The 25755-nt window shown below is 38.0% G+C and overlaps 2 protein-coding genes across 2 annotated transcripts; both read right to left on the minus strand.

Moving 5' to 3' along the window:
- Nucleotides 1-506: 506 nt before the first annotated feature.
- On the minus strand, nucleotides 507-25068 carry LOC145770294 (anoctamin-10-like). Its single transcript, XM_082581896.1, has 14 exons — nucleotides 24857-25068; nucleotides 24409-24527; nucleotides 22755-22883; nucleotides 21372-21494; nucleotides 20088-20332; nucleotides 18907-19082; nucleotides 17302-17450; nucleotides 16206-16261; nucleotides 6095-6169; nucleotides 5371-5580; nucleotides 4746-4937; nucleotides 4240-4383; nucleotides 3387-3503; nucleotides 507-1204 (listed from the first exon to the last, which is right to left on the minus strand). Exons 1-14 carry the CDS (start codon nucleotides 25015-25017, stop codon nucleotides 1169-1171), a joined length of 1932 nt encoding a protein of 643 aa, XP_082438022.1. The 5' UTR covers nucleotides 25018-25068; the 3' UTR covers nucleotides 507-1168.
- Nucleotides 7776-12321, minus strand: LOC145780435 (uncharacterized). The gene is made up of 6 exons (XM_082592082.1): nucleotides 12189-12321; nucleotides 11836-11996; nucleotides 10783-10911; nucleotides 10393-10696; nucleotides 9844-9935; nucleotides 7776-9573 (listed from the first exon to the last, which is right to left on the minus strand). The coding sequence occupies exons 1-6, from the start codon at nucleotides 12298-12300 to the stop codon at nucleotides 9274-9276; spliced, it is 1098 nt and encodes a 365-aa protein (XP_082448208.1). The 5' UTR covers nucleotides 12301-12321; the 3' UTR covers nucleotides 7776-9273.
- Nucleotides 25069-25755: the final 687 nt, after the last annotated feature.

Genomic DNA, 25755 nt, shown 5'->3' on the forward strand with positions numbered 1-25755 from the left:
GATATAATTCGCTTTGCGGGAAAGATACAGCAATGAAGCCTCTTAAGAAGGTATAGGAAAGCGGCCCTTCTGCGCATTTTGACACCAATTTCGTCTCTTTACCATGTTCCGTTATCGAGTTACGGGGAATCCCCTATTTTAGCCCAACACGACTTTCGACCATACGCGACGCCACATCTAAATGACGTCATAATGGATTACATTTTTCAAATCAGTGTCCAAAATCCCATCATACGCAAACCCGAACGTTTTTAATTTCGAAAGTGTGGAAAAAATGAAACACCCTAATAGACAGCGTGTTTCGCAATGAGGCTGTCAGTATCGCACCACTAATCCTGCCACATTATCAGCCACCGCCTTTACCAGTCAGTTTAACCCTTACTCAGGCATGCGTCAGTGGTCCAAAAGAGACAAACTGACCTAAGATTAAGCACCAAAAAGGCTTTCTCATTACGAAAATGAAAGAAAATTCTCCCAATCGATCACAATTATTGCGCATTTTCTGTAGAGATTTCCACACAACAATTCCATCAAGTAAGATATATTTCAGGTTGGTTAAATCTACCAAATCCTTTGTTGAAAATATAGGCTACCAAACTGGCAAGATATTGATACATACGCTTCTAACAAAAACACCACCAAAATAATCTATGTCTGTTTTAACTTAAAGTATGTTCACGTAAAATACTAAGTGCAATGCAATTTGACGCCACTAAACAATTGCGGTTGGCAGAAAACCATACACAGCAGCATGTAACGAGTGTTCAGTATTATTATATCTTATTACATATAACTGAATAATATTGTACAACTAATATTATGATATAACTTATCATTCAGCTTTATCCACCCAAATTATTACACTCTGAGTGGAAGTGAGCAAAATCCAGGTGTTGGACCAGGTTTGCGTTTTTGGCATGCAAGTGCTTTATTCGCTCCGTCATACCACCGCCTCAACAATCAGTAAACTAGGCTTTATGCAGGCAATCCCTCGTATTCGAGGATCCAAGCAATAAATTAATCGGCAGAAAACTGAAGATGCTTATGAGATTGCAGGCGTGCAAATGAAACGTAGGAAAACGTAAATAATATTAATAAACGTATTAATGAAACGTATGGGACTAGGTTGAAACCGGTGGGTTGATGGAGCTTGCGTTATATAGTGATGTTAAGTACTTGATGTACGCCGCAACACGAACGATTTCTGAAACAAAACAAAAAATATAGTAAAATGGTTGGAGCGAATGCTCAATTTAATCAGAAAATACAGAGCCTAAAATTGATATTCTAAACTAATGTTCAGCAAACGTTTCAAACACTAAACTGTTTTCGTATTCTGCATTGAACGTGGTGACCCTTGAGTGCATTGAACGTGACATTGAGTGCATTGAAAGTGGTGTCTAGTTTCGGAAACTTTGGCTGAGCATGAATTGGTTGGAAAAGACAGTAAATACTTTAAAGTTTAAACAGTCTAAAGCAGAGATTCCCTATTGGGGGTGTTCGCGGGTCCACGTCTTTTAGGCGCAGACAGTTAGGCGCCGGTCAGATAGACGCGCGCACTGTGGCGTCTAGATATTTAGGTGGGGAGCACTGTGGCGCCCGTTCATTTAGGTGCTATTCCTAGTAAAGTCTGCAGATTGTATCAGCTTGGCAGGTAGAGCAATGCTTTTCACACAAAATGCCATATTGAACAGAAAAATATGTTGTTGTGTTAATGCGCGTGTGGAGATGAGGTGCGAGACAACGCTCTACTACTCTTGATATTAACACATCTCCACAGGACATTTTCTATGCATCCTGAACACAGGTTGCAGCCAGATGGAACCTTACTTAATCTGTTATCTTTCGCAATTACTTTTACTCGGGATGGATTGGTCGTGTGTCGAGTTTGTATGAGACAACGCTCTACTACATGAATACATTTCTATAGGGCGTATGTACTCTGGCTACAAGTTGCAAGCATAATGGTGCGACTTTGCTCGTTATTAAACCTAGTCACGGTTTTGACGGAAAACTAAGTTACTCTTCACTCTAGCCTACCACCCGTTTGAATATAGGCTACGGTACATTTTTTACTGATGTTTAGTGTAGTTATTATTTGACTCACTAAAAGGTGAACCCAGTCATGTTCGGAAACTTGAATAATTTTTGATAAAGTATTCGCCGACGCAAACCTGGACTAACAACAAATAAATGCCGAGCACGCGCATTAAAATACAATATATTTTGGTGTTCAATATAACATTTTGTGTGAAAAGCATTGCCGGTTTAAGCAGCTTCACGTACGGCGGCACGGAAGCCCATAACATATTTTTCTGTTCAATATAAAATTTTGTGTGAAAAGCATTGCCCTACCTGCCAAGCTGATACAATCTGCAGACTTTACTAGGAATAGCACCTAAATGAATGGGCGCCACAGTGCTCCGCACCTAAATATCTAGACGCCACAGTGTGCGCACCTATTTGACCGGCGCCTAACTGTCTGCGCCTAAAAGACTTGCTCCCGTGTTCGCCCCCTCCTGGGATAGCGAAAATTCGTGGAGGATACAGAACTATAACGTAAAGATTCGGTAGAATAAAAATCATATGCATTGCATCGTTTTTTGATCACATTTGTATTAGTGAATAATTTTAAAAAAAGTTTAATTTCAATAATGAAGATATAAAATTGCTATCGTATATCCAAATCCATGGATTGATTAAAATGACTTAGGGTCAAACAATGTCTACTTGCGTTGTTACAAGCTATCTCTTTCCCTTTCATCATCATCCACTTTGCTTCAAAGAAACCTGGTCTTTATCCCGAAACATCAGGTACGACCAGTTGTCTGCAGCGAGTCCTCCATCTCTCTGTATTGTTGTTATCTTCAGGTATTTCCAGGTTCTTGTGTTCATGTCATCTTTCACGGTATCATCCCACGTTTTCTTTGGCCTTTCTTTTCTGATTCTTCCAGTCACTACCTAACCGTCACTACCTTACTCGCTTTGTCAAATTGTTCTCTTCCGTTCGTTCAAGATGTCCAACCCATCTCAGACAATGACCTCGCAAGTACTCTTCAATATTCTCATCAGTCCACTTTCTCAAGACATCATTTTTAATTTTGTCGAAAAGTGTCTTGCCACACATCATACAAACCATCCTCATATCTGTCGTTTGCATTCTCCTAATATCTGCCCTCTTCATCGCCCAACATTGACTTTTATAATACATCACACTTCGTACAACCTTCCTTTCAATCTGCGAGAAAGCATACTGCCACAAGTGGCATCCTTTCCACTTTCTTTCTTTCCACTTTCTGGCAGTTTTTTCATACTTTCCCCATTCATTATCGATAAAACCGCAAAGTCATTGTTAAAGTACAGAGGAAAAGCCAAGAAGTGCCTACCTGTTGTTTCAAAGCTTGCAATGACCAGTAGTGCAGTTTGGCTATCTCAACTCTAATCCAGCGAGGAGTGTCAGGCACAACAAGAGAAACGAGCCACCTGATGGCCAACAGAATATGCTGGAAAACAAAAGTTGTTTATATCGACGTCTTTTTTAATATTTTGTCTCATGTAAATATTCTTAGGAGGATAAGCTTCTAATTTGTGTTTAAAGCTATTGTGGTAACTGAAATCGACAAGCTTTGAATTAGGGTCACACCAGAACATTGTGTTACAGTTTAGAACTCAGCATTTACTAATGGAGTTTATGATAAAAATGTGTTCAGCTGCGCTTCTAGGGAAGAGTTAAAACTGGTTGTATAGTATTCAGATCAAAACTGGAGCAGTATCAAATAGAGTGTGGTCGTTGAAAGGTGTAACAAGTAACAATATATCAATTGCAAACAATAAATATTTCTGTATTGACTACTTTTCTTGGACAACAATATTCTTCTTTAGCTCCGTGCTGAAGGTGAAACTTGTGTTCATGGTAAAACAAGTTTGTTTAAATATGTATTCCCGGACTGAAACTTCTATGAAATTTTATTGAATTTTTATCCTTGGACTGAGAAGACCTCTTTTGATTCTTAATCCTCGCAGTTTTGCATCCTTGTGGCTGCTTTGAATCACTGGCGCAGACTCGGTTATCGCGAATGGCAGAGTGAAGTTTCCATGTGCTGTTGCGGTTTTGTCTGTCACACCATTTGTCTCTAAATGGCTGCTTTGGGAGTGGTTTGTAAAAGCGCACACAAAGATTTAAACCGGCGTAGCTTGATCTCGCCATATTGAACTATCGCGGCAGGTATCTTCATTTACCTCAAGAAAGAAAAACAATACGACAATTTGTAGATCAGTGATCGATGGCTCATAAGTTCTGACAGTTTTAAGGAACGATTCGGAATGAAATATCAAGGCCACATTGGATACAATGGCTAGGTAAGACAGCGCTTGAAAGGCAACCTGCACAGTGAAAAAAAAATATTAAAAGGAAATCTGTTGCATCTAAAGAATGCGACACAAAAGCAAGGGTTAGGCCTACATATTTTAGTTCAAAAGACCTTTTCTGTTCTGAGGGTGTTCGTTGCACATGAATAATACGACATAAAACAAGGTGTTACTTGTTAAATATAAAAATAAGGACATCTGAATGACCATCTGTGACACCAAATTGTATTGTCCACACAATTTAGATAGACTTTGAAGTTTGAATGAACTTCAATTTTCATATCAGAGCGCTTTTGATAGGCAAACCAGTTTTTCTAATATGAATTTCAGGTGGGAATAGTGCACAATAAACAACGAGCATTTCTTTTTAGACATACCTCCCATGCACCAATCCCAGAGGATTGATAAGCAAAAGGTCTACGAACCACATTGCACATTTTGAATGCATCTGACCTCTCTTCAACCAAGTTATTTAAAAAAGCAAAGATGGCGGCTTGTGGATAAACGCAGGAGAATAATACGACGTAGCCAAACTGCAGCCACAACTCAAGATAATCGTCAAATGTACCCTGAAAAACATTTGTTACCTTCATCATTGCAAGCTTTATTACTTTAGGTAATTTACCACTTAATAAATCGCCCGGTTGAGAACCCTTGCTTTGGAGTTGTGGTGTTGTAACAACAAGACTTCGTGCCTTTTGTTTCTCAAACCGATGACTGAGTTTTTTGTCTTATCTAGGCTTACGCCCGGTGGTTGAAGATGTATCTTAAGTGGACGAAAGGTAAGGAAACATTTCTTCGTGTCCACTTTCAGACATGCTTTTAAGTGTTGCCAAAGACATAGCAGCATGCTCTTGAGCGGTGTCGCACCAGCGGACTTTCGAGCGCCGTACCAAGGCTATCACCACTCGACTATGTAGCTGTGAGCAATGAACTGTCGTGATACAACTAATGTTTTCAGCAACCGTGTCAAGATTAACAACGTACTGATGGAAATCTCACCCCGTATGTTTCTCTTTGCAATTCTAACCTCGTCTGCTCCACTCGCGATACTTCAGCTTTCTCCAGAGCCATGTTTGAAGAAGTGAAGCCTTTAGAATACTTGAGCTTGCCTCGATACGACGAGGAACGGTACTTGTAGTGCCAGTACGGCAGCAAAGACTCCGAGGCTTGAGAAACGAGCAAGTGAACTAAGAATAAATTTCGCAGAGTCTGCAAAAAATTAAAACGATTGAATCGTGAAAACGAGTAAAGTCGATGTTGCTTGAAGCAATGGCATAGATTCAGTAAGACACTTCAGCTGTTTCGGCCTAGTGGACGCTATTATGTCGCTGTTCAGATAGACATTCACTAAAAAGTGAGAATTTCTTTACGTTTATTGTAACGTTTCCATAAATAGAAAAAAAAACTGATCAGGCCGTAGTAGGCATCATGCGAGCACAATTCGCAGTAAGAGAAGTTCTGTGTCCAGATATGGTTTTCAAATATAAACAATAAACTGATACAACTGCCTACTCCTATCTTTCCACGGCGGACTGAAGACATTCAGTGTGCGATAGAAATTCTCACGATTAGCCTGAAAGCTAAACCAATTTGATGAGCAAAACACACACCCTTGCTGTACTGGTGAGTGAGCGGCTTAGTGCTGACAGCCAGGTAGAGCTCTTCTTACTACATTGCATTTAAACATAATGAAGTATTTGTTAAAATATAGAACGGTACTCACCATTCGTAGCATGGGCATGTCGTCGTAAACAAACGCGATGTAAAACAGACAGATAAAGTTGTTGGCAAAATCAAACTGAACAAAAAAGATTTTTTTCAATAAAAAGAAAATGCATTTGAATAAGTAGAAATGAATGCAAAATAAGCCTTTTGTAGTTTTTGTTTTAAGTGATCAGCATTAAAGTATAAACTTTGATTTAACGGGTCTGCTACTATTCGGCGAGTCCGATTCGGCGAGTCCAATTCGGCTAGTCCGATTCGGCGAGTGCCCTATTCGGCGAGAGCCCTTTTCGGCGAGTGCCCTATTCGGCGAGTTTTTGAAATTTTCTTTTGAAAATTATCGGGTACCGTAACCTAATTATCATTGCCGTTTGAACGTCGCTAAACGTTGAAATCGTGCAGAAAAAAATAGAAATAAAATGTTTGAACAATTAAATGAAAATTCGTCATGTCAGTTCAGTTGAGTTGTTTTTATTTGTGACCATCATATCAAAAACAATACAAGTCAACATAGCAAAAGTAGAAGCGACAAAACGCGAACGTTAAAACGTGCTTGAATTCGTCAGTTCAATTGTTTTTATTTGTGACCATCATATCAAAAACAATACACGTCAACATAGCAAAGGTCGAGAAAAAGGTAGAAGCGACAAAACGCGAACATTAAAACGTGCTTGTGACCGAAGTAAGTGATTGAGTTGAAAGAAATTTGGCATGGTTGCAACACCTTCAGAAATTTAAGATATGAAGGGAAAATAAAAAAAAGAAGATGTTACAAAAAAAAAATCATGTTTATGTCTATAAGTTAGTACTTTTGAATAGTTAAAATGATTACCGGTAGTTTGGATCAACAAATGTGTGGCCTACAGCTTGGATTGAAAGGAAGTTATCGGGTACCCTAGCCTAGTTATCTCAACCAGTAAAAATTTGTTCCAAGAACCCAGTTAGCCGAACAGTTCATTTTTACATTGTAGTAACAGACAACCAAATGTGTGGCCTATCGTTTTAACGTCGCTAAACGTTGAAATACCGTAGCCTAGTTACCGACCAGCAGAAATTGCCGTTTCTACATCATTTTAATGTCGCTAAACGTTGAAATCGCGTAGAAAAGAGAACTTTTGCTGACTAGGATATTCCACAATATCGTTTCTTTTATAGTTGAAATTATCGAAGCTTCAGATGAGTGGGGTTAAGACCTAACCATTGAGATCTTAAAACTAAAAAGCAAATTAAACTTATTTTTGAACTATTAATGTTTGCTTAGATAAAATTGACATGTATCCTGCGTCGCCTACTGCATGCAAACTTAGAATATATTAGAATCCCCAACTACTGTATTACAAAATTCTAAATCCAACGACGCCTTCTGTTTATTTACAGTAGAGAATTTTGTATTTTATTCCACAATATCGTTTCTTTTATAGTTGAAATTCTCGAAGCTTTAGATGAGTGGGGTTTAGACCTAACCACTGAGATCTTAAATCATATTTATGACACCGGAAACATCCCTAGTGCTATGGTACGTTTCATATTCATAACTTTACCAAAGAAAACCGGAGCAACAGAATGCTCACTCCACAGAACAATTAGCCTTGTGAATCACCTAACAAACATCTTACTCCGAATCATGTTGATGAGATTGAGACCAAAACTACAATCGGAAATTTCAACAGCACAGTTTTTATTTGTTCCAGACAAAGGGACCACAAAAGGAATTTTTCATTAAAAATGATAACAGAAAGACGTGTCCGATCTCCAGATCTTTTCAACGCTTACAGTGGGATGATTTTGAGAGACATCGAACATATGAATGGAGTAAAGGTTGGGGGACAAAATGTAACAAACTTGAGATACGCTGATGAATGATGATACAGTCTTGATAGCAGAATCTGCAAACGATCTACAGGACTTATTAAATTGTGCTGTCAATAACAGTACACCAACGAGTTTAGAGTTAAATTCAAAAACAGAATGTATGACCGTATCCAAAAAGAAAACTTATCCAAATTGCAACCTTATACTCAATGGTGTTGCAGTAAACAAGTTGATAAATTGAAATATCTTGGGTACACTATAACTTGCGATGGCAAAAGTGACCCTGAAATTAAAAAGATAATTGCTATAGCAAAGGATAGCCTACTTTTAGTAAAATGAGCACTGTCTTCAGGAATCGCAACATGACAACAAAGACCAAAATTAAACTTTTAAAAGCATACGTAGAATCAATTCTAACCTACGGATGTAAATGCTGGACAATAAGTAACGATATGATAATAAGAACAGTTAGAAGGCGCCAGATGCAATTTGTAGGTGATATGCACAGACATGGAGATTTGGAAAAATAGGGGATGGGAAAAAGAAGCAAAGGTCGACAAAGATTAACTTATTTAAACAGATTGAATCAATGGGCCACAAACACAACAGTCAAAACGAACGATTTTACACGAATGGCAAATGACAAAGAAGATTGGAAGACCATGATCGCCAACGTCTGTATCAGATCAGGCACATAATCATCATCAATCGTTTCTTTTGCATTCCGACAAAGAAAAATAAATTGAATTGAAATTTAGCGAAAAATAAAAGGCGAATTAAATTTATTTTTAGACTAATAAATTAAAATGTTTGCTCACATAAAATTGACATGTATCCTGCGTCGCAGTCTGTAGGCTATGCAGACTTAGAATATATTCGAATCCTCAACTATTAGAAAATTCCAATCCCTAATTTAACAAGTCAATACAATCAATACATAACAAGTAGGGTAGGTCGAAATTTAGACTTTTTCTCCGATTTCATTGCTACCAACTTTCTTTCTTGCGAATAGTCATAAAACGACATTCCTGAAAGTTTGAGCTTGATCGGACATCGTCTTCATTTCTAAAAATCGCAATTTATAAAGGTACTTAAAGCGATTTTTTTCGAGGCTTGAAAATGCATTGTTTTTATAGGAAGTTGTTTTCACGAGATTTGAAAACGTTGTAAGTACCTTTAAAAATCGCGATTTTTAGAAATGAAGACGATGTCCGATCAATTTCAAACTTTCAGGAATGTCGTTTTATGATTATTTGCAAGAAAGAAAGTTTGTAGCAATAAAATCGGAGACAAAGTCCAAATTTTCGACCCATCCTAATAACAAGTCAATACAATCAATGTGAAATAACAAAGCAAACAAATAACTGTTTATGCGTCCATTTGGAAATTATGGCTGATACCACACAGGAAGTCCCACATGGACTGAGGTGGAACTTCGCCATGCCCATCAAACCGAACGACAAGCTTCTTGATGCGGTCGTCAGCATCTCTGTATTTTTTTAACTTGCGAGGTGGACTATGGCCGGCTATCATTCGGGCGTGCTCCATGTCCCTTGACTTTTGTATTGCCCTGAATCCATCGATTAACCTCCACAGTGTTGGGTGTTCCATGCCCAATTCGCATTTGAGGCGCCGATGAGCTGCCTCTGCGTGATTGTTGGTTCTGTCCTAAAGGGAATGAAAGATTACATTCAACCTGGTTACACTTTTTATGATCAGGCTACGGTCCGCTTTGTGTTACATAAAACCGAGAGCGAGCGACCAATAGTCAATTAGTCATGCAAACCAATCGAGTTGGAGACAAAATCTTGTCACGTGCAGCTTATAGGTCGACCCTTGCTTTTTAAATTGAAAATCTCGACGTACATTGGAGCATAGCCTATACGGTATACGAAAATGTGTATACAAATCTCAAGAACTTTTACCAACGTCACTTACTTGGTCATGAATCACCCGGTCATGGACATTCCACATTGGAACGGGAAAGATGGCCGGCCGACGTCCACCGTTCGATTGACGAGACGGACGACCTGTGAACATACGCAAGCATTTAAATGGTCAACTTCAATGACAACTAAGACATAATATCAGAAAAGAGAGAATGTTTATTTGCCTTTCCATATCGCAAGTCAAAAACAAATGAGCCTACATAGGCAAGAACCATCAATGAACCTTTCGGGTTTTGCGTCAAAGTGTTTCTTACTTCTAGTGATGGAACAATCCGGCTCCGGGCCGGAGATGTAGGCTATGTGTAAGCTGTGTGTGTGGCTGTGGTCAGGTTCATGACATTGGATAAATCTATTTTTTGCATCATTGTGGTTCAGCAGCAATGCAAGAATAGGCTACAAAAGTTGGTTGCAACATCGGTCAACCCCGTGACGCCCAAGAAAAAAAAATCAAATTTTCAGAATTTTTCTACTGTAAAAAATGAAATTCCGTCGTGCTGAACTAAACACAAGAAAATATGAAGAAAAGGGCAGTGCTTACCAACGTAAGTATCTTCCAACCAGTCGACCAAACACATCACGTCCGTTGGCAGATTGCGTTCAAGGCAAAACATAGCTTCATCAACTTTATGTTGCGGAACAAACGCCACCGCAACCACGGTCTTACAGTGCAGGGCAAAAGTGGCATCGCTCCTGTAACGTTGCATTGCCCCAGGGACGCGTTGTAGATGCCTCTTCATATTTTGTGTCAGGTGGAATAAGCACCCAAAGATTTGTGCAGTCGGAAATTCTGTTCGAGCGGCTTGATACGCTGCCAATTCGAAATCCATAGAGATTGCTCCTGGCTGCAGAGCATATCGCACATTGTTTTACTAAATGCAAGATGTTTGGTTTATTTCATTGGTTATTCATTTTATTGTCAATAACTTACATTTAGAGAAGGCATGAGTTGCTTCATCACGCTAAACAATGTCGTGTATGCCCTTCGTGTTTTGTTGGGTAGCAAAGCATATAGGAGTGGGAAAACCCAACTTTGCTTTTTCAGAAGAACCACGTATAACTGCCAAAAATAAGACAAGTTAATATCGATGAATTGATTGAACATATGGCTATTACAAATTGATTGGTTCTCTTTGTGCAGAGGTGAGTTACTGAGTACAGACGAAATGGTTTGCTGTAGGTTCCAGCCAGCAAAGCTGGTCCTAGTTACAGACGTTGACGTCTGCAGACGTTGAATCAATGTAAAAAAGACTAGCTTTGCTGACCCTGGTACGATCAAAGCATTTTTCTGCAAACTGCAGCAATCGGACGTATTTTCACCTCACCAATCTTTGTGACGTCACAACGCGAACTTTGACCGTTGATACAGGGAAACACAGGGAAAAAGAAACTACATTTCACAACAGTAGGCTACTTTTATTCAGCAATTTAAAAATAAAATTTCCAAAGTTTTCTGGTTTAAACTTTTTCACATGCTTTCCAACACTTCCCTCTCAAGCCGAAATAATTAATCTGCGTCCATTTCTTGGAAGGCCAGTCGCCGACGGATGACATCAAAAACATTCAAACTTGTTTATTGGGAAGTGAGATTACTGATTATTCATTTTGTCCGCTCGTCTGTTTTAATGAAGCCCCGCTGTGCGAAAATTGGTTCATTGCAGTGCGATGTCTACCACATAAGATTATGGCCTGGGATTGCAGACACTTGTCTTTGTTTTGATAGCATGTGTCTGTCTCACCTTTGCTTAATTTCACCTCTGAACATTGCAGACAATTATGCGAAGCAAAAAAGCGACATTCTCTTTTCGCTTGTAAACGGGTACAATCATACGATTAAATGATGAAATATACAATACTTCTTTCGAAGTATGCAATATTGATAAGTTTAAGCGGTGTACTATTAACCGATTTCGTCTGTATTTCCATTGAAGGCAGTTCACGTTAGCTACAGGAATTCTATGTCAACGCAGAACAAAATTGTTACCTGACCATCTTTATAAATTGACGGAGTCACGGAGAATGTCCCATCCACAAAAAGGTGAGGGGGATCACTGGGATTTCTTACCCATTGCAAGTTTGTCTCTTTATCAAAGACAAGAATACGTTCCTGACTTGGTCCAGTATCATGCAGTAAAAACTTTTCATCTGTAGGATAAGATCGTAGCCTAAATCTTGTGCCTGGCTATTGCAAGTCAAATCGCTACACAATTAAGAAAAGGAAAAAAAAGCACAAATCAGTTCGGTTTCAATAGCAGTTATGAAAACTAATTGCCGGTAAAATCACACTGCTTATAAGGATTAGACGTGGGCAGTCACGAAGTGTAGGCTATGACTTACCATGACCAATAGAGGAAGCAATGGTAGTGTACCTATGTGGTATCATCAACTGCGTCAAAGTTAAGGGATTTGGTGGTGCGACTTGAACACTTGTCCTTGACCTATGAACCATCTTTCTCAGATTATTGCGTTGAAGACCGCCTAAAGATGCGTCGCTTAGATTTTGAATCGCTGCATTGATGAGCTGCGCCGGTTGCTCCATTGTATCAACAGCCCGCCTTTTAACGCTGGTTTTTGCTTTCGCGACTTCCACCGACTTCGCACAAACATCATGATTGTGCTGATTCTTGCCAGTGTTCACTACCTGTGTAATAAGTAGGGCCAGTAAAAGTCATTAAAGTCATTTTTTTTTTGGTAATGCAGAAAGTTGTCAAACCGATAACAGTGAAACAACGACGTTTCTACGTTGTCTATTTAAGAAGTTATAAAGTCATAAAAAGTTATATTTTCTGTTTTAGATCATAACATATGACTTCATTTTTACTTTAAACTACAAAGATTGAACCCGAGTAACTTTGTAAATGCAGTTCAAACAGCTCCTGTAGACATTGAAATTTGATAATTTGTCAATAAGGGAGGTACGGTAATGAGAGTTCTCACGCTGAGTCTCACGAAGCATTGGAAGCAACATTTTTATTACTTTCTGTAGCCTAGTATTAGCACTTGCTGTTTGATGTTAATTTGCATTGTGACATCATCTTGACACATTATTTTGCAACACACAATCCAGTCTCTGAACATTATACACACTTGCAGTAGGCCACTACGTCGCTAATAAGCTGAACCATCGTAACTCCAAAAATGCAGTTTTGGGAAATTGAATTTTAAAGTTCACGCTGTGTTTGCTGTACATTTTTTGATCTTTCTAAAAGTTCTCTAACGGAAAAAACATGAAAACTATACATTGTTTTTCATAGAGTTTTGTTGTTGAATAAAAAGATAATTCTTTTTTTTAAAAATTGAACGTTAGAAAAATGAATATGGACATACGATAGTTTAACAATAAAAAATTGTCGAAAAGTAGTTACAATAATGCAGCAAAATTGTTATGCGCAATAGAAAAAAATATAACTAAGCCTTCAACATCAACATGCAAAAAACGATTGAAAGAAAAATTACCTAAAAGAAAAGGGAGTGTTAACGTGAAACGTGTAAAATTACTTTCAGAGCAGAGTATCGTAAGTCCCATTTTATTATTATTTTTTTTGCAAAACTATCGTAACTCCAATTTACGATAGTTCATCGTTTCGTATCATCAAAACTAAAGCAGATGGACTTACGATGCTTTAACAAAATGAACTGTAGTCTATAAAGATACCAAATCAATCAAAAACGCAATTTTGAAAAATTTGGACTTACGATAGTTCAGCTTATTAACGGAGACTAGGTCAACCAGTGCTGAGACCTCAAGAGCCATGGGTACTTTTCGAGTACAGAGCTTTGACTCTTACTACTAAGTAGCTGGTTTGGTAGGTAGGCCAACATGCATTAGATGATTAGACATTTGAATTTTTGTAGTGACTTTCAAGCGAAACAGAAGTGTTTTGTTAGTTGTTCGAGTGTGTTATTGTTCAAACTACATGTAAAAACTTACATACGAGTTATTATTTACAGAGATTAGCATAAATTTGATGCTTTAAAACAAAGTCATATATTATCATATATTTCAAAAAATAAAGTCATATTTTTCAATTTTTTAGGTAAAAAAATGGCCCTAGTAATCAGTAATAGCACAACGTCACTATCAAAGCAGTTGTAATTATTAGGGTAGGCCAGTCCGTGGTGCATTCCCAGGTCCAGCGTCAATGAAGGTAAACAATGGTTGCAATTATTACAATTCAAGTACTTGACATTTCTTGGCACATTTTCTCAAATGATCAAAATATAGTTATCATAACACACGTTAATTACCTGATTTGTTGCCGCACAAGTGTGGATGCGAGCCTTGCATTTCTCATCACGTCGAGAACAACGCCAGTATTTCTTAAGCCTGTCTGCACTATATTGATCTAGTTGAAACATGTAGCCATCATGTAGAAAAACCTCACCTTTGCGTTGCGTACTAATCGATTCCTCTGCCATGATCAAGTAACATCAACTGAGGGTCTAACGAAGGAACTAACCAAAGGAATTCCAGGTCATGTAATGCCGAAACCCAGGTTTACTCTAAACTTCCACTTAGGTTTTAACTTCATCTTTTATGGAAAATTCTATTTGGCAACTGTCTTTTTTTCGTTGACACGTTTTCGCTGAGACTTTATCTCATTAACCCCTATTGTTAATCATGAAAACTGTTGTTTTGATGTAAAACGCATATTTTGAACGAACCCAGACAACAAAATTAGTCATTTTTACATTGATTCAACGTCTGCAGACGTTCAACGTCTGCAGATAGTTCAAAAATAAATTTAATTCGCTTTTTAGTTTTAAGATCTCAATGGTTAGGTCTAAACCCCACTTATCCAAAGCTTCGATAATTTCAACTATAAAAGAAACGATATTGTGGAATATCCTAGTATGCGTATCCTAGGCAGCTAAAGTTTCTCCGGTTTTAAATCGTAAATATGATTTAAGATCTCAGTGGTTAGGTCTAAACCCCACTCATCTAAAGCTTTGATAATTTCAACTATAAAAGAAACGATATTGTGGAATATCCTAGCATGCGTATCCTAGTCAGCTAAAGTTCTCTTTTCTACACGATTTCAACGTTCTGCGACGTTAAAACGATGTGCGCTTGTGCGCTCGGGGTGTGCGCTTGAGCAACGCACGTTAAGGGCTGCTCTCCATTCAGCGGCATCTGATGGATGGAATAATTCCCCGACAACAAGCCTTCAACAATCGGAAACTTCACTCTGTCAATCTCGGTGACCGGGCCTGCGTCAGTGGTTCAAAACCTCTACAAGTTTGCGAAACTGCCAGGATTAAGCTCTCCAAGAAGCTTTCCCAGTCCGAGGATAAAGATTCAATCAATCAATCAATCATGTAGAAACGGCAGTTTCTGCTGGTCGGGATCGGGACTACTAGGCTACGGTATTTCAACGTTTAGCGACGTTAAAACGATAGGCCATACATTTGGTTATCTGTTACTAGGCTACAATATAAAAATGAACTGTTAGGCTAACTGGGTTCTTGGAACAAATTTTTGCTGGTCGGGATAACTAGGCTACGGTACCCGATAATTTTGTTTCAATCCAAGCTGTAGGCCACACATTTGTTGATCCAAACTAATCATTTTAACTATTTAAAAGTACTAACTTATAGACATAAACATGAATTATTTTTTTGGTTTGTAACATCTTTTTTTTTTTTTTTCCCTTCATAGCTTCAATTTTTCTGAAGGTGTTGCGACCGTGCCAAATTTCTTTCAACTCAATAGCTTACTTCGGTCACAAGCACGTTTTAACGTTCGCGTTTTGTCGCTTCTACCCTTTGCTATGTTGACTTGTATTGTTTTTGATATGATGGTCACAAATAAAAACAACTCAACTGACATGACGAACTTTAATTTAATAGTTTAAACATTTTATTTTTATTCCTTTCTGCACGATTTCAACGTAAAAACGGCAATTATAATTAGGCTACGGTACCCGATAACTTCCTTTCAAAAATTTCAAAAACTCGCCGAATAGGGCACTCGCCGAAAAGGGCTCTCGCCGAATAGGGCACTCGCCGAATCGGACTCGCCGAATCGGTCTCGCCGAATCGGACTCGCCGAAACGGGCCATTCCGGATTTAACAGTCCATCAACAGGTAAAATTGGCTCGAGCCATGTACTTGACAATTGACGTAATTTCAAGTTAACCTACCACAACCAAATCATTTACGTTGGTACTACTTTCCAGACATAATTCAATAATTTCTTATTCAAAGTTAGAAACACTGCAATTAATTTACCAAGATTTAAGTCGAGAGAATATCACGTTCAATGACGTCATTGAGATATAAAAGTGAGCGAAGGTAATCTTACAGATTTCAGAGTTAAAAGATAACCAGTTCCGATAATGTGTATTGTCTTACTAGCAATATCTTTGTAATGAGGTGATTTCGAAATGTCGACTCGAGGCGATGGTTTTCTGAAAAAGCGAAAACATGTCAAATATGGAATCTAGTTCAGTACAATTGGGCATAAGTGGACCTGTTGTCGTATCTCCTGTGCCAGGTGGCAGAAGATCTAGTTAAAGTGGATGAGAAAATAAAGAGCCCATTTGTTATAGCTATTTTTAGCTGTGTCATTGAGCACCGTGTAATAAACCACAAAGGCAGAAACACGAACACACTCTCGTTTGATGCTAAACCTAGGCCTTTTCGGGAGGCTGACAAAAACAATTTCACTGCTCGGGCATGGTCGCTCTATAAGTGATGATACCAGGCAATGAAATTGATTCATTGCCAAAGCAAATTTGTATAAAAATCATTAAAAATAAACTCTTTTTTCAAACAAAATACCATCTGCAAAAGACCCAGTAACAATAACAGAGTAAGAATTGATATCAAGCAATTTTCTGAAGGTGCCGCAAGAGTCAATTCTAAGCTATGTTGATAGTTTGCAGTTTCCTGCTAAGTTCAAATGAATCTCATTTAATGCCACAACAAAAAAAGTTCCCGTTACAACATATTGCAAGAGCACGTCAATAAATGGGAGGAGATGATAAACAATTGTCAGGTAACTTACGAAAGGTAGATAAGACTTTGTTTAGGTAGGATACATGTCGTCACCATCTGGCACACCCACAAAACCAAAATTTCCCACAAATATGCCAATGCAATCAAACAGATATAAATGGCGTATCTATGCTTATCCTTGCAAAGTTTGCAACCCATTCTATATCTATTTTCGTTACTTGAGAAGGGCTAACTTGAGGATGGCCGAAAACGTTCGTGGTTTATAGTTTTATGTTCACTCTAATGTATGATGTTAAATGAGGTGTGGTTGCTTGGTTTAATCTGTCTATGGTCAAAGAAAATCACCTCTCTTCCAAAATTGCGTTTTATATCTCACAAAAAATACCGCTCACTGTAAAGCATAAGAACAGTTTACGAAGTTAGACCAGTCTTAAAGACAGGCCAAATACAAATTAATCAAGTGTCAGGTGAAGGAACCACGACAACTCACCTTGCTCTGTCAAAAATTGAGCCAATTTCCGGTACAGATAATCCGCAAAGTAAATGAGAAGAGAGTAGATTATGCTTGGCAAGTTAACGTAGACCATTGCAGTGAAATCATCGTCTCCTTCGTACATTTTTGTCAGGTAAATTTCCCAACTGCATGAACATGATCACTGCATGATTACAGTGGTATGTTTGTGGTAAATGGAACTCTACAGTAAAATTAAACTTTCTTTCAAATTCTATTGTGAATAGTGAAATAGATAAGCAAATCTCAGGATGAATGCAATTAACTCGCAACAAACCGTGTTGACAACCAATCACGACTAACTCACAAAACAAAGTTACGAAAAGCGATTCTCACGTCGTCACAACAAACCGCTGCACGTTTGTTTCACAACAACAATGTAATTTGTATCATGCGCAACGCGCATATCGCCTGTTTCATCGGGAAAGGAAGTATGCGCATATCATGCAACAGAGAGTCGTAGAAAAATGCATAATATAGATCTGACTAACATAAATATCAACAGATACATTATACAAATCACAATCGTTGACTGAACAACTTTTCGGCTGTCATTGTAGGTGGAAATAAAAACGCAATGGACAACAAGTTGATTAACGTTAGGCGACGTTGGTTATCAAACACAAACAACTAAGTTGATTGGTGGCACTGTACCAAATTTGAAGATGGCAAGGAGAGGATGGTTCATCGCACGAAGTACTTTTCCCTGATTCTTTTCAGGAGCTTATCGTTAGAACAATGTCAGGTACTTGTCTTTAGAATAATCCAAGAGAAAAGTAAACAGCATATATATAAAAGGGGTCAATCAGAAAGAAGAAACAAAACGAATGTTTAAACCATAATTGAGTAACTTTAGAATGAACAAAATGATTTAAGAAAGTTTTTGAATAAATGAGAATTCAAACCAGGGCGAAACAATGTGTTAACAAAGGAATTTTAAGGTACAAACAATAGAATTTAGCGGGAAAAGTTTAAATCCAAAGCTTTCATGAATGTTGCTTTTAGTGCTGCAAGATCAGTTTTTTGAGACCCTTTGCGATGAAAGGCTTGTAAATTGAGATTGAAATTCAGGAAACTTCGAAGCGGCAGTGGGGAAACTCATTTGGCAGTGTTTGGCAACATCGATACAAGATCGACTTCAGTTTGACAAACTCTTGAAGAGGTTAGTAAAAAGTACTTCGTGCGATCATCCAACTTTTCTTGGCCATTTACAAAACAAAAGTTTTCTTTTAATAATTTGCACAATGCTACAGCATAACGTCAAACAAAAATGTTAAAACATTCTTTCATGCGACTGGAGAGTAATAAGAAACTGCACACTTGGACAACCATTGTCAAAATCAGTATGTTGCTACAGTACTACGAAATTGAAATGGGCGTAGGCAAAGAAGCGGTTAATACGACTAATTTGGACGGCAGCAGTTGAATCAATTAACAAGGATAGATAAAATCGTTTAATGATTAAACAGCCTGAATAAAGCCAAACTAACGTATGTGTGCTACCTACTAATGTTTAAGTTTAGCGGTTTTTTGCTGTGGTGGTACATGTTAGCAATGCGTATGAGGAATATTAAAATAACGTACCTGAAGTAGTAAAACATCAGGGCAACTGCCAGGCTTATGCATATGGCTATGATGGGGAATGATATCAAACCAATCCTAAAATGGCGTTTCCAGGACGGGTAAACTGGTTCGGGACGATTGCTGATCTCATTCACCCCCAGAACCCCTCTAAACCCAGACCTGGGTTCCATTGATTCCTAAACAAACCTTTTTTTTCAATTTATCAGTAAGATGACATTTTGTAACCAACACAAATTAAATTGAGTAGAAAAGAGCGTTCTTCCTGGCTGTCAGGAAACGAATTAAACTGTTATCAGTATAAGATACAACATATTCCAGGGATAAATTGTCGCAATTGCAAACCAAGTGCTCAATGCAGCAAACAGAGCTGAACAATTCAAAAAAACTAACATGGATAAGAAAAACAGACATTCGCATAACTTATCTATGTAATGTTACTTTTTCTGTAATAAAACACAACATATTATACATGTATTCAAAGACTATGCCAATGATTGAGTGAAAGGGTGTGTTACAGATAAGCGTGCTCAATGGTGACCGTTAATTCGGAACTAAACCCCTGCAACTGCGTGAGCGAGAAAACTATCGAAACCAAAATCGATATTTAAATCGAAAACTATAGAAACCATCTTGTTTTTTCGCACTCTTACAGAAAATACATCGTAATAAAAAATACATCTTTATTGTTGATAAATCGATGCAAGAAATATTCGTAGATTTCGACTCTAAACTGCTATCCTACAGTGCATGTGGATGTGACTAGTTGAACAGTTGCACATGCGAACATAGTCGGGTTGCATAGTCGATCACTAGCTAAGCTAGCATAACCATTAACCGTGTACTGTTTCCGACAGATGTAAGCCAAATATTGAAAGCGTTACGACGTTCACATTCAGACAGCGTTTTTTCAATGGCATTTGATGTGATCAACAGTTACTACGCACTTTTAACTTATCGCTTTTCTAGCAGTAACTGAAGCTTCGACAAAAGGCTTTGCCGAGTTTCTGAGGATGAATTCATCTCACCAGTCGTTCTTGCCAAGAATTTGTATAGCCAATTTTATTTTCTAACAGATGAAGGCTAGCGTATGGCTGTAGGATAAAGGGGTAAATGTACTCCAGGCTAAGAACATTTGACTTACCGACACCAGGGGAAGAACTTACATTTTATCATCCACTTACATTTAATCCAAAGCTGCCCCATCTGTAGCAACATTCGTTTGATTTTCTTTTCCAAGATTCCATGAGTACTGCGGACCACAGAACAAGAGCAACAGACAAAGCCCAATTGTTGACAACGCCGTCCGATGTGTTGAAGCAAAGATGGCAAAGACTGATGAAGACCATTGGAAGAAGCGCCACAGTGTAAAAGTTGAGAAAATTGAAATAAATGCCAATAGTGTCTCCAAAGTATTCATGAATAGCCTCTGCAACATACAAGGTCAAAGTAACAATATAATCACTAAGCTAAGCACAGATACATTTAAGTAGTATAATTGCGCTGATGCACTAAGACGTAGCACGGAGTTACGTATAGGTATGGTTTTTGCAAGTAAGTTGCATAGGTATTGCGCGGAGGAAGTATTTTTGATCGCAGTAAAAATATCGTGTATCGGCTGCTTTAAGTGACAATATTGCTTCCTCATAAAAATTTTTTTCGTTTCACTCATTTTAAAACTAAACAATGATCAAAATAATACAGGATTATGAAAAATGTACTTGAGTTTTCATCACACAACATTCAGCAGCAGATAAAACTCAGCATTGTGGTACAGAACCGACAATGCAAGTTGCCAAACTGTCTAAAAACCCAAAACTGTCTAAAACTGTCTAAGAAACTAAACTTTTCACTCCTAGAATTCTACAGTCAGTTTTAACTGCTTGTCCTTGCAGGAAAAAGTGGGTTTTTAAGAGCAGTTGGAACAATGGAACAATGCTCGCTTCCAAGTTCTATTGTTTCAGTGTTTTCATTTATATAACAATAAATTACATCTAGTACAATTTTTTGAAATGAAAAGAAACAGTATATATGTACCGTACTGCAGTCCTCTTCAACCTTTTCTCTTTTTATGCACCTTGGACAACTGATGTCGCTATTCCATGCACCCTTGCACAGTATCATTGATGCAACTAGTAACCGGATTTTGAGCACTCTGATCTTTACAAAGCACGTTCCTGATCAACATCAGCTCATGCACCCAACAACAGATATGGCACATGCTTGCAAGTCTTGTCATTTCCACAGACCAACATTTTTTATGAACGCATATTATACACTTTTTCATACTCATACAGACATACACCCCTGTGTGCACCCTGGCTGAAGAGCAGGTGCAATACAATACTAAAACCGAAAACAAAGTTGAAAATCTAATTTAGTACTAAGCAAGAACTCCTCCATTCAGTCTGAAACGTTAAGTTTAAACTACAAGAATATAAATAAAAACTTGTAAAAATATAACCCACCGATTGGTTGGATGAAAGATAACTCGGGGTTCTTATACCACATCCCCCTCAACTTGGATAACACTCTTCGATTGTGCAAAGGAAAACAGTCAGAAATAAGCTGATGGCTTTCCATCCTACGAACTGCATCACAATGCAAGGTTAACAAAGTGATGTGGTCATGATTTCAAAATCATATTATTATGATAAAGACGTCTGGTCCAATGAACGTGTCTACATTGGGAAATCGCCTTTTTACTCTTCACTGAAGCAACTATTTGCTTTCAGCTTGACCGAAGGTCAACAACCGAAGATTATCCGTAAAATAAAATCGCATCTGGTAAAATAGGATTGAGTTGACTCAGCAAAATTTTGCAACATAAGCCATGTAGGTGAGCCGTGGTTTACACTGTTGTGTTATAAGTTTAACAACTGTTAGAACAAAAATCTTCCTTTTTCTTAATGGAAAATACTCTTAAAAGCTTATATGTAAGTTTTTGGACTACTGTACTGAAATCAATCTACCGTAATTAAGCAACAATGCATTTCATACTTAAATCGATATAAAACAAAATTGAAAATGTAAGCACATTGAATCTAACTCCTAACATTTTTTAAAATCTACTTTTATGTACTGTATATACAATTTGTATTGATTTGATAAAACTGCCTACTTGAATTGGACAATTTGTCTTGGTCTGATCAGTCAGAGAAAGTGGGGTTAATTTAATTGTACCAACAGCCAGGGTTTTTTTTGTTTGTCGTATCCAGGCTTACACCCGGTGGTTGAAGATTTAGATTAAGTGGACGGGAAGGCAAGGAAGCCAATCTTCGTGTCCACCTTCAGGCCAGGGGAAGACCCAGGAAGTCATAGCCATCTTAGAAGGGAGCGATTTAACAAAGCCCTATGATGTGTAGCCTAGGGCCTACATGTGTCTGCATTTATTCGAATTTTCAAATACACATGAATTAAGTTACTTTTCTGTGTTTTAGTGGGGGGGTCAGTCCGATTACACCTCCCTCGGATGCGCCACTGCCAACAGCATATCCTGTTCATTTTTAAAGCAGTAGCAACTACTAATAGTATCCACTCATTGGTTGTCAACAACAAAATAAGATCTTTTAAGTTTTCATGTTAACAAAACATGCCCTGTGAACTATTGTGAAAAACTAAAAGTAATGACACAATCTCAACAAGGGCTGCGTCATAATGACTGTTGAATCTATTACCAAGCAACTCAATCAAAATTCAACTGTTACTGAAGGAATCAAAAGGCATACTAAAATGTCAATTTGCTGTTGTCAAGTTTGTTTCAAGCATGCATTATAATTCATCTATGATACTGTATTTCAGAAAGTATTCAAAATAAGTCGTGCAAACATTAGCAGTTACATTACACTCACAGATAGATTTCCCAGGATAAAGTTTTACTTTCGCATGTCCTGGAATATTTGTTTCATCAACTGCACGAAGACCATACAATTCTGTTTTCAAGATTCTGTGACACTCACTTTCATGCAAGAATCTGTCATCTGAAAGACAACAATAAACTTGTTAGGTACCGTTACCGTATGTCTGGGTTTTTTTTTTCGCTGAGACTTTTCAGTCATTTGTCCGAAATGACTTGAAAAAATTTGGTCATTTTTTATTTATTTCGGTCATTTTTCTTGATGAAAATATTTCCTTTCAAGTAGCTGATACAAATCAAATTTTGCACTTCCTGACTAGCTACAACATTGAGTTTCGCTGAGAAACGTTGTTTTTTTGGACATTTTGACCGAATTGACTATATATTTTTTCAGACATTTTGAGCAAATTGACTATTTTTTTCGGTCATTTTGCTAAAAAATCGGTCAATGACCGATAAATGACTGAAAAAAAAAACCCAGCCGTATGTTGTATCTACCTACAAGTCAACATACTGTGACTGACTGTTAGTGTTACACATGTCTAACCAGTGTGAGAGAAAGAGATGTTTTTACTTGCCTTTCAAGCACAATACAGTAATGAGTACAAATAAATAAACAATTAAACATATAAGTTTCTGGGCAGCCGATTGTAGCATCGAATAGACAGCGATAGACACGTGTTTTTCCCATGAGGCTGGGGTCATCAGTATCGCACCGTATTCTTGCCACTTGGGTAATCGACCGCCGCTTTACCAGTCAGTTTAACTCTTATCTTTGTGGAAAGAAAAGAGCCAACAAAACCAGCAGGTGCCAGGGGTAGGACATGTGAAGAAGGGGTGTTCTTCCCGGCCATCAGCACAAGGCTGATCACTCGCTAGTACAGCGAGCAGCAGTAAGGCTTCGCTAACCATAACGGTGTAGCTTCCACGCTAGCCATAAAGATCTCCAATAAACGATAAGTTTCTGGGCAGCCGATTGTAGCATCGAATAGACAGCAATAGACAGCGAATACGGTGCGATACTGATGAGCCCAGCCTCATGGGCAAAACACGTGTCTATCGCTGTCTATTCGATGCTACAATCGGCTGGCCAGAAACTTATTGGCAAGAATACGGTGCGATACTGATGAGCCCAGCCTCATGGGCGAAACACGTGTCTATCGCTGTCTATTCGATGCTACAATCAGCTGCCCAGAAACTTATCGTTTATTGGAGGTCTTTATGGCTAGCGTGGAAGCTACACCATTATGGTTAGCGAAGCGTTACTGCTGCTCGCTGTACTAGCGAGTGATCAGCCTTGTGCTGATGGCCGGGAAGAACACCCCTTCTTCACAAATTAAACATATATTGCAGAAAGGACTGACAACACTAAACCACCTTGCGATTTTCTAGTCTAGGTGCTGATTGACCATTGATTGTAACCATTTGAAGTCAACCCTAGAATGTGGCTGTGAGTTGGCAACATACTGACAAATGAATGCAAAGATTATTGTCCTTGGATTTACATCTACCTCATCTAAAATCCCTCTGTCACCTGAACATCTGACCGAGATAAAAAAAAAAAAAACTGGAAGTAGTCACAGCATGTAGTTTTCTTTTATGCACAGTAGAAATATTTTTATGGTTTAGAAGTGATATATTTACACTACCATCAAAGTTTTTGAAATTGCTCCCATCGGCAAAGCAAAATTCTCGCATGGTGTCATCTTTGTATTTTTTTCGCAATCCCAGTTCCTCAGCTCCATGCAGAAGTCGGTAAATAGGTGCACTGTAATAAAACATTTATATGAAAATTAAGAAAAAACTTTTCTTTTTTGAGAGCGTGATAATACACATTACAGAATCAAAAAGATTTCACAAGAAATACAAATGCCAATGGTAATGTTTCATATCAAAGTTTAAAGATTCTACATTGAAATAGCAGTTGTTTTGGGAATATCGATGCTATTCTGTCTAGAGTTTACAAATGCTTTGAGTATGACAAAATAATGTTGTGCTTCAAAAATGGTTAAACAGGAGTTTCAGAAAATTGTCTCTGCTATGGTAACAAAAAGCCAGTAAAGCCCAAACATGGATTACAGTAACACAAAAACATACGTTACAAAAAGCAAATCATCTTGAATTTTGGCTTCCAATTGACATCCACCATCAAGTTTGTCACAGGTAATTCTTTTCACAAGCCATTGCTTGGTTTCATCAGAGGCAATGTCACTGAATTTTATAGCAATAGTTGGCTCAAAATTGCCAATGCCATTCATTGTTGCAAATAAATTCAGATGATTCTAATTTTTATATGAACTGAAACCCAACCTATCGATCACAGTCTGTAGAAAAATGCGTAGTTATCAGCTAAACACAAAACACATCTTTATCATTAACTATCTAACAAAGTAAAGAATTTCAAGTGAATATGAAAGATACCTCAACTAATATACCAAATATTTACGCATAACTGATGCATAGAATGACTACCCTGGAGGGCCTAGACCAGTGGTTCCCAACCTTTTTTGGTGTCGGGGCCGAATTTCAAACTTCAGAGTACGTATGGAGCCGCATGAAAACACTCAAGTAATTATAACGAAAATTTTAAAGCATGAAAGCATGTAGCCTACCAACGAATAGCAACACTAACAAGAAAAATAACACAAATCAATTTAATGTCCAACTTGGTATTGGCTTTAAGCTTTAACAAGTTTGTCAAAACGAGGCGCAATTGCAGAGGATGCAATGCACTTTGTTGTCTACCTCAGTTTGAAAATACTTTTCTTGGCCCAAGCGCCTTTGAAAGACCCAATTCTCCTGCTTTATAGATTTATAGCGGCAATAACTTACTGCTTTTCTCAGTCTGTTTTAAAGGACCTACCATAAATTTTACACGTTTTGAGGTGTGTTGAGCATCACACCATATCAACCTAATTATTTCACTTAATGGTTTATGATTCACAATAAGTAGACAATGGGCCATTCACAACAGGGTTGAGAAAAACCCGGGTTTT

Source organism: Aplidium turbinatum, chromosome 1, assembly GCF_918807975.1.
Source record: "Aplidium turbinatum chromosome 1, kaAplTurb1.1, whole genome shotgun sequence".
Classification (NCBI taxonomy): domain Eukaryota; kingdom Metazoa; phylum Chordata; class Ascidiacea; order Aplousobranchia; family Polyclinidae; genus Aplidium; species Aplidium turbinatum.

Coding starts and splice junctions, on each gene's coding strand:
- LOC145770294 (XM_082581896.1), bottom strand. CDS start 25,017: ATGAATGGCATTGGCAATTTTGAGCCAACTATTGCTATAAAATTCAGT. Junction 20,333..21,371: donor ATCTTTCATCCAACCAATCG/GTGGGTTATATT, acceptor TGTATGTTGCAG/AGGCTATTCATGAATACTTT. Junction 5,581..6,094: donor ACATGCCCATGCTACGAATG/GTGAGTACCGTT, acceptor AATTTTTTGCAG/ACTCTGCGAAATTTATTCTT.
- LOC145780435 (XM_082592082.1), bottom strand. CDS start 12,300: ATGGTTCATAGGTCAAGGACAAGTGTTCAAGTCGCACCACCAAATCCC. Junction 11,997..12,188: donor TGCTTCCTCTATTGGTCATG/GTAAGTCATAGC, acceptor CTTATCCTACAG/ATGAAAAGTTTTTACTGCAT. Junction 9,574..9,843: donor ACCGGGTGATTCATGACCAA/GTAAGTGACGTT, acceptor CATTCCCTTTAG/GACAGAACCAACAATCACGC.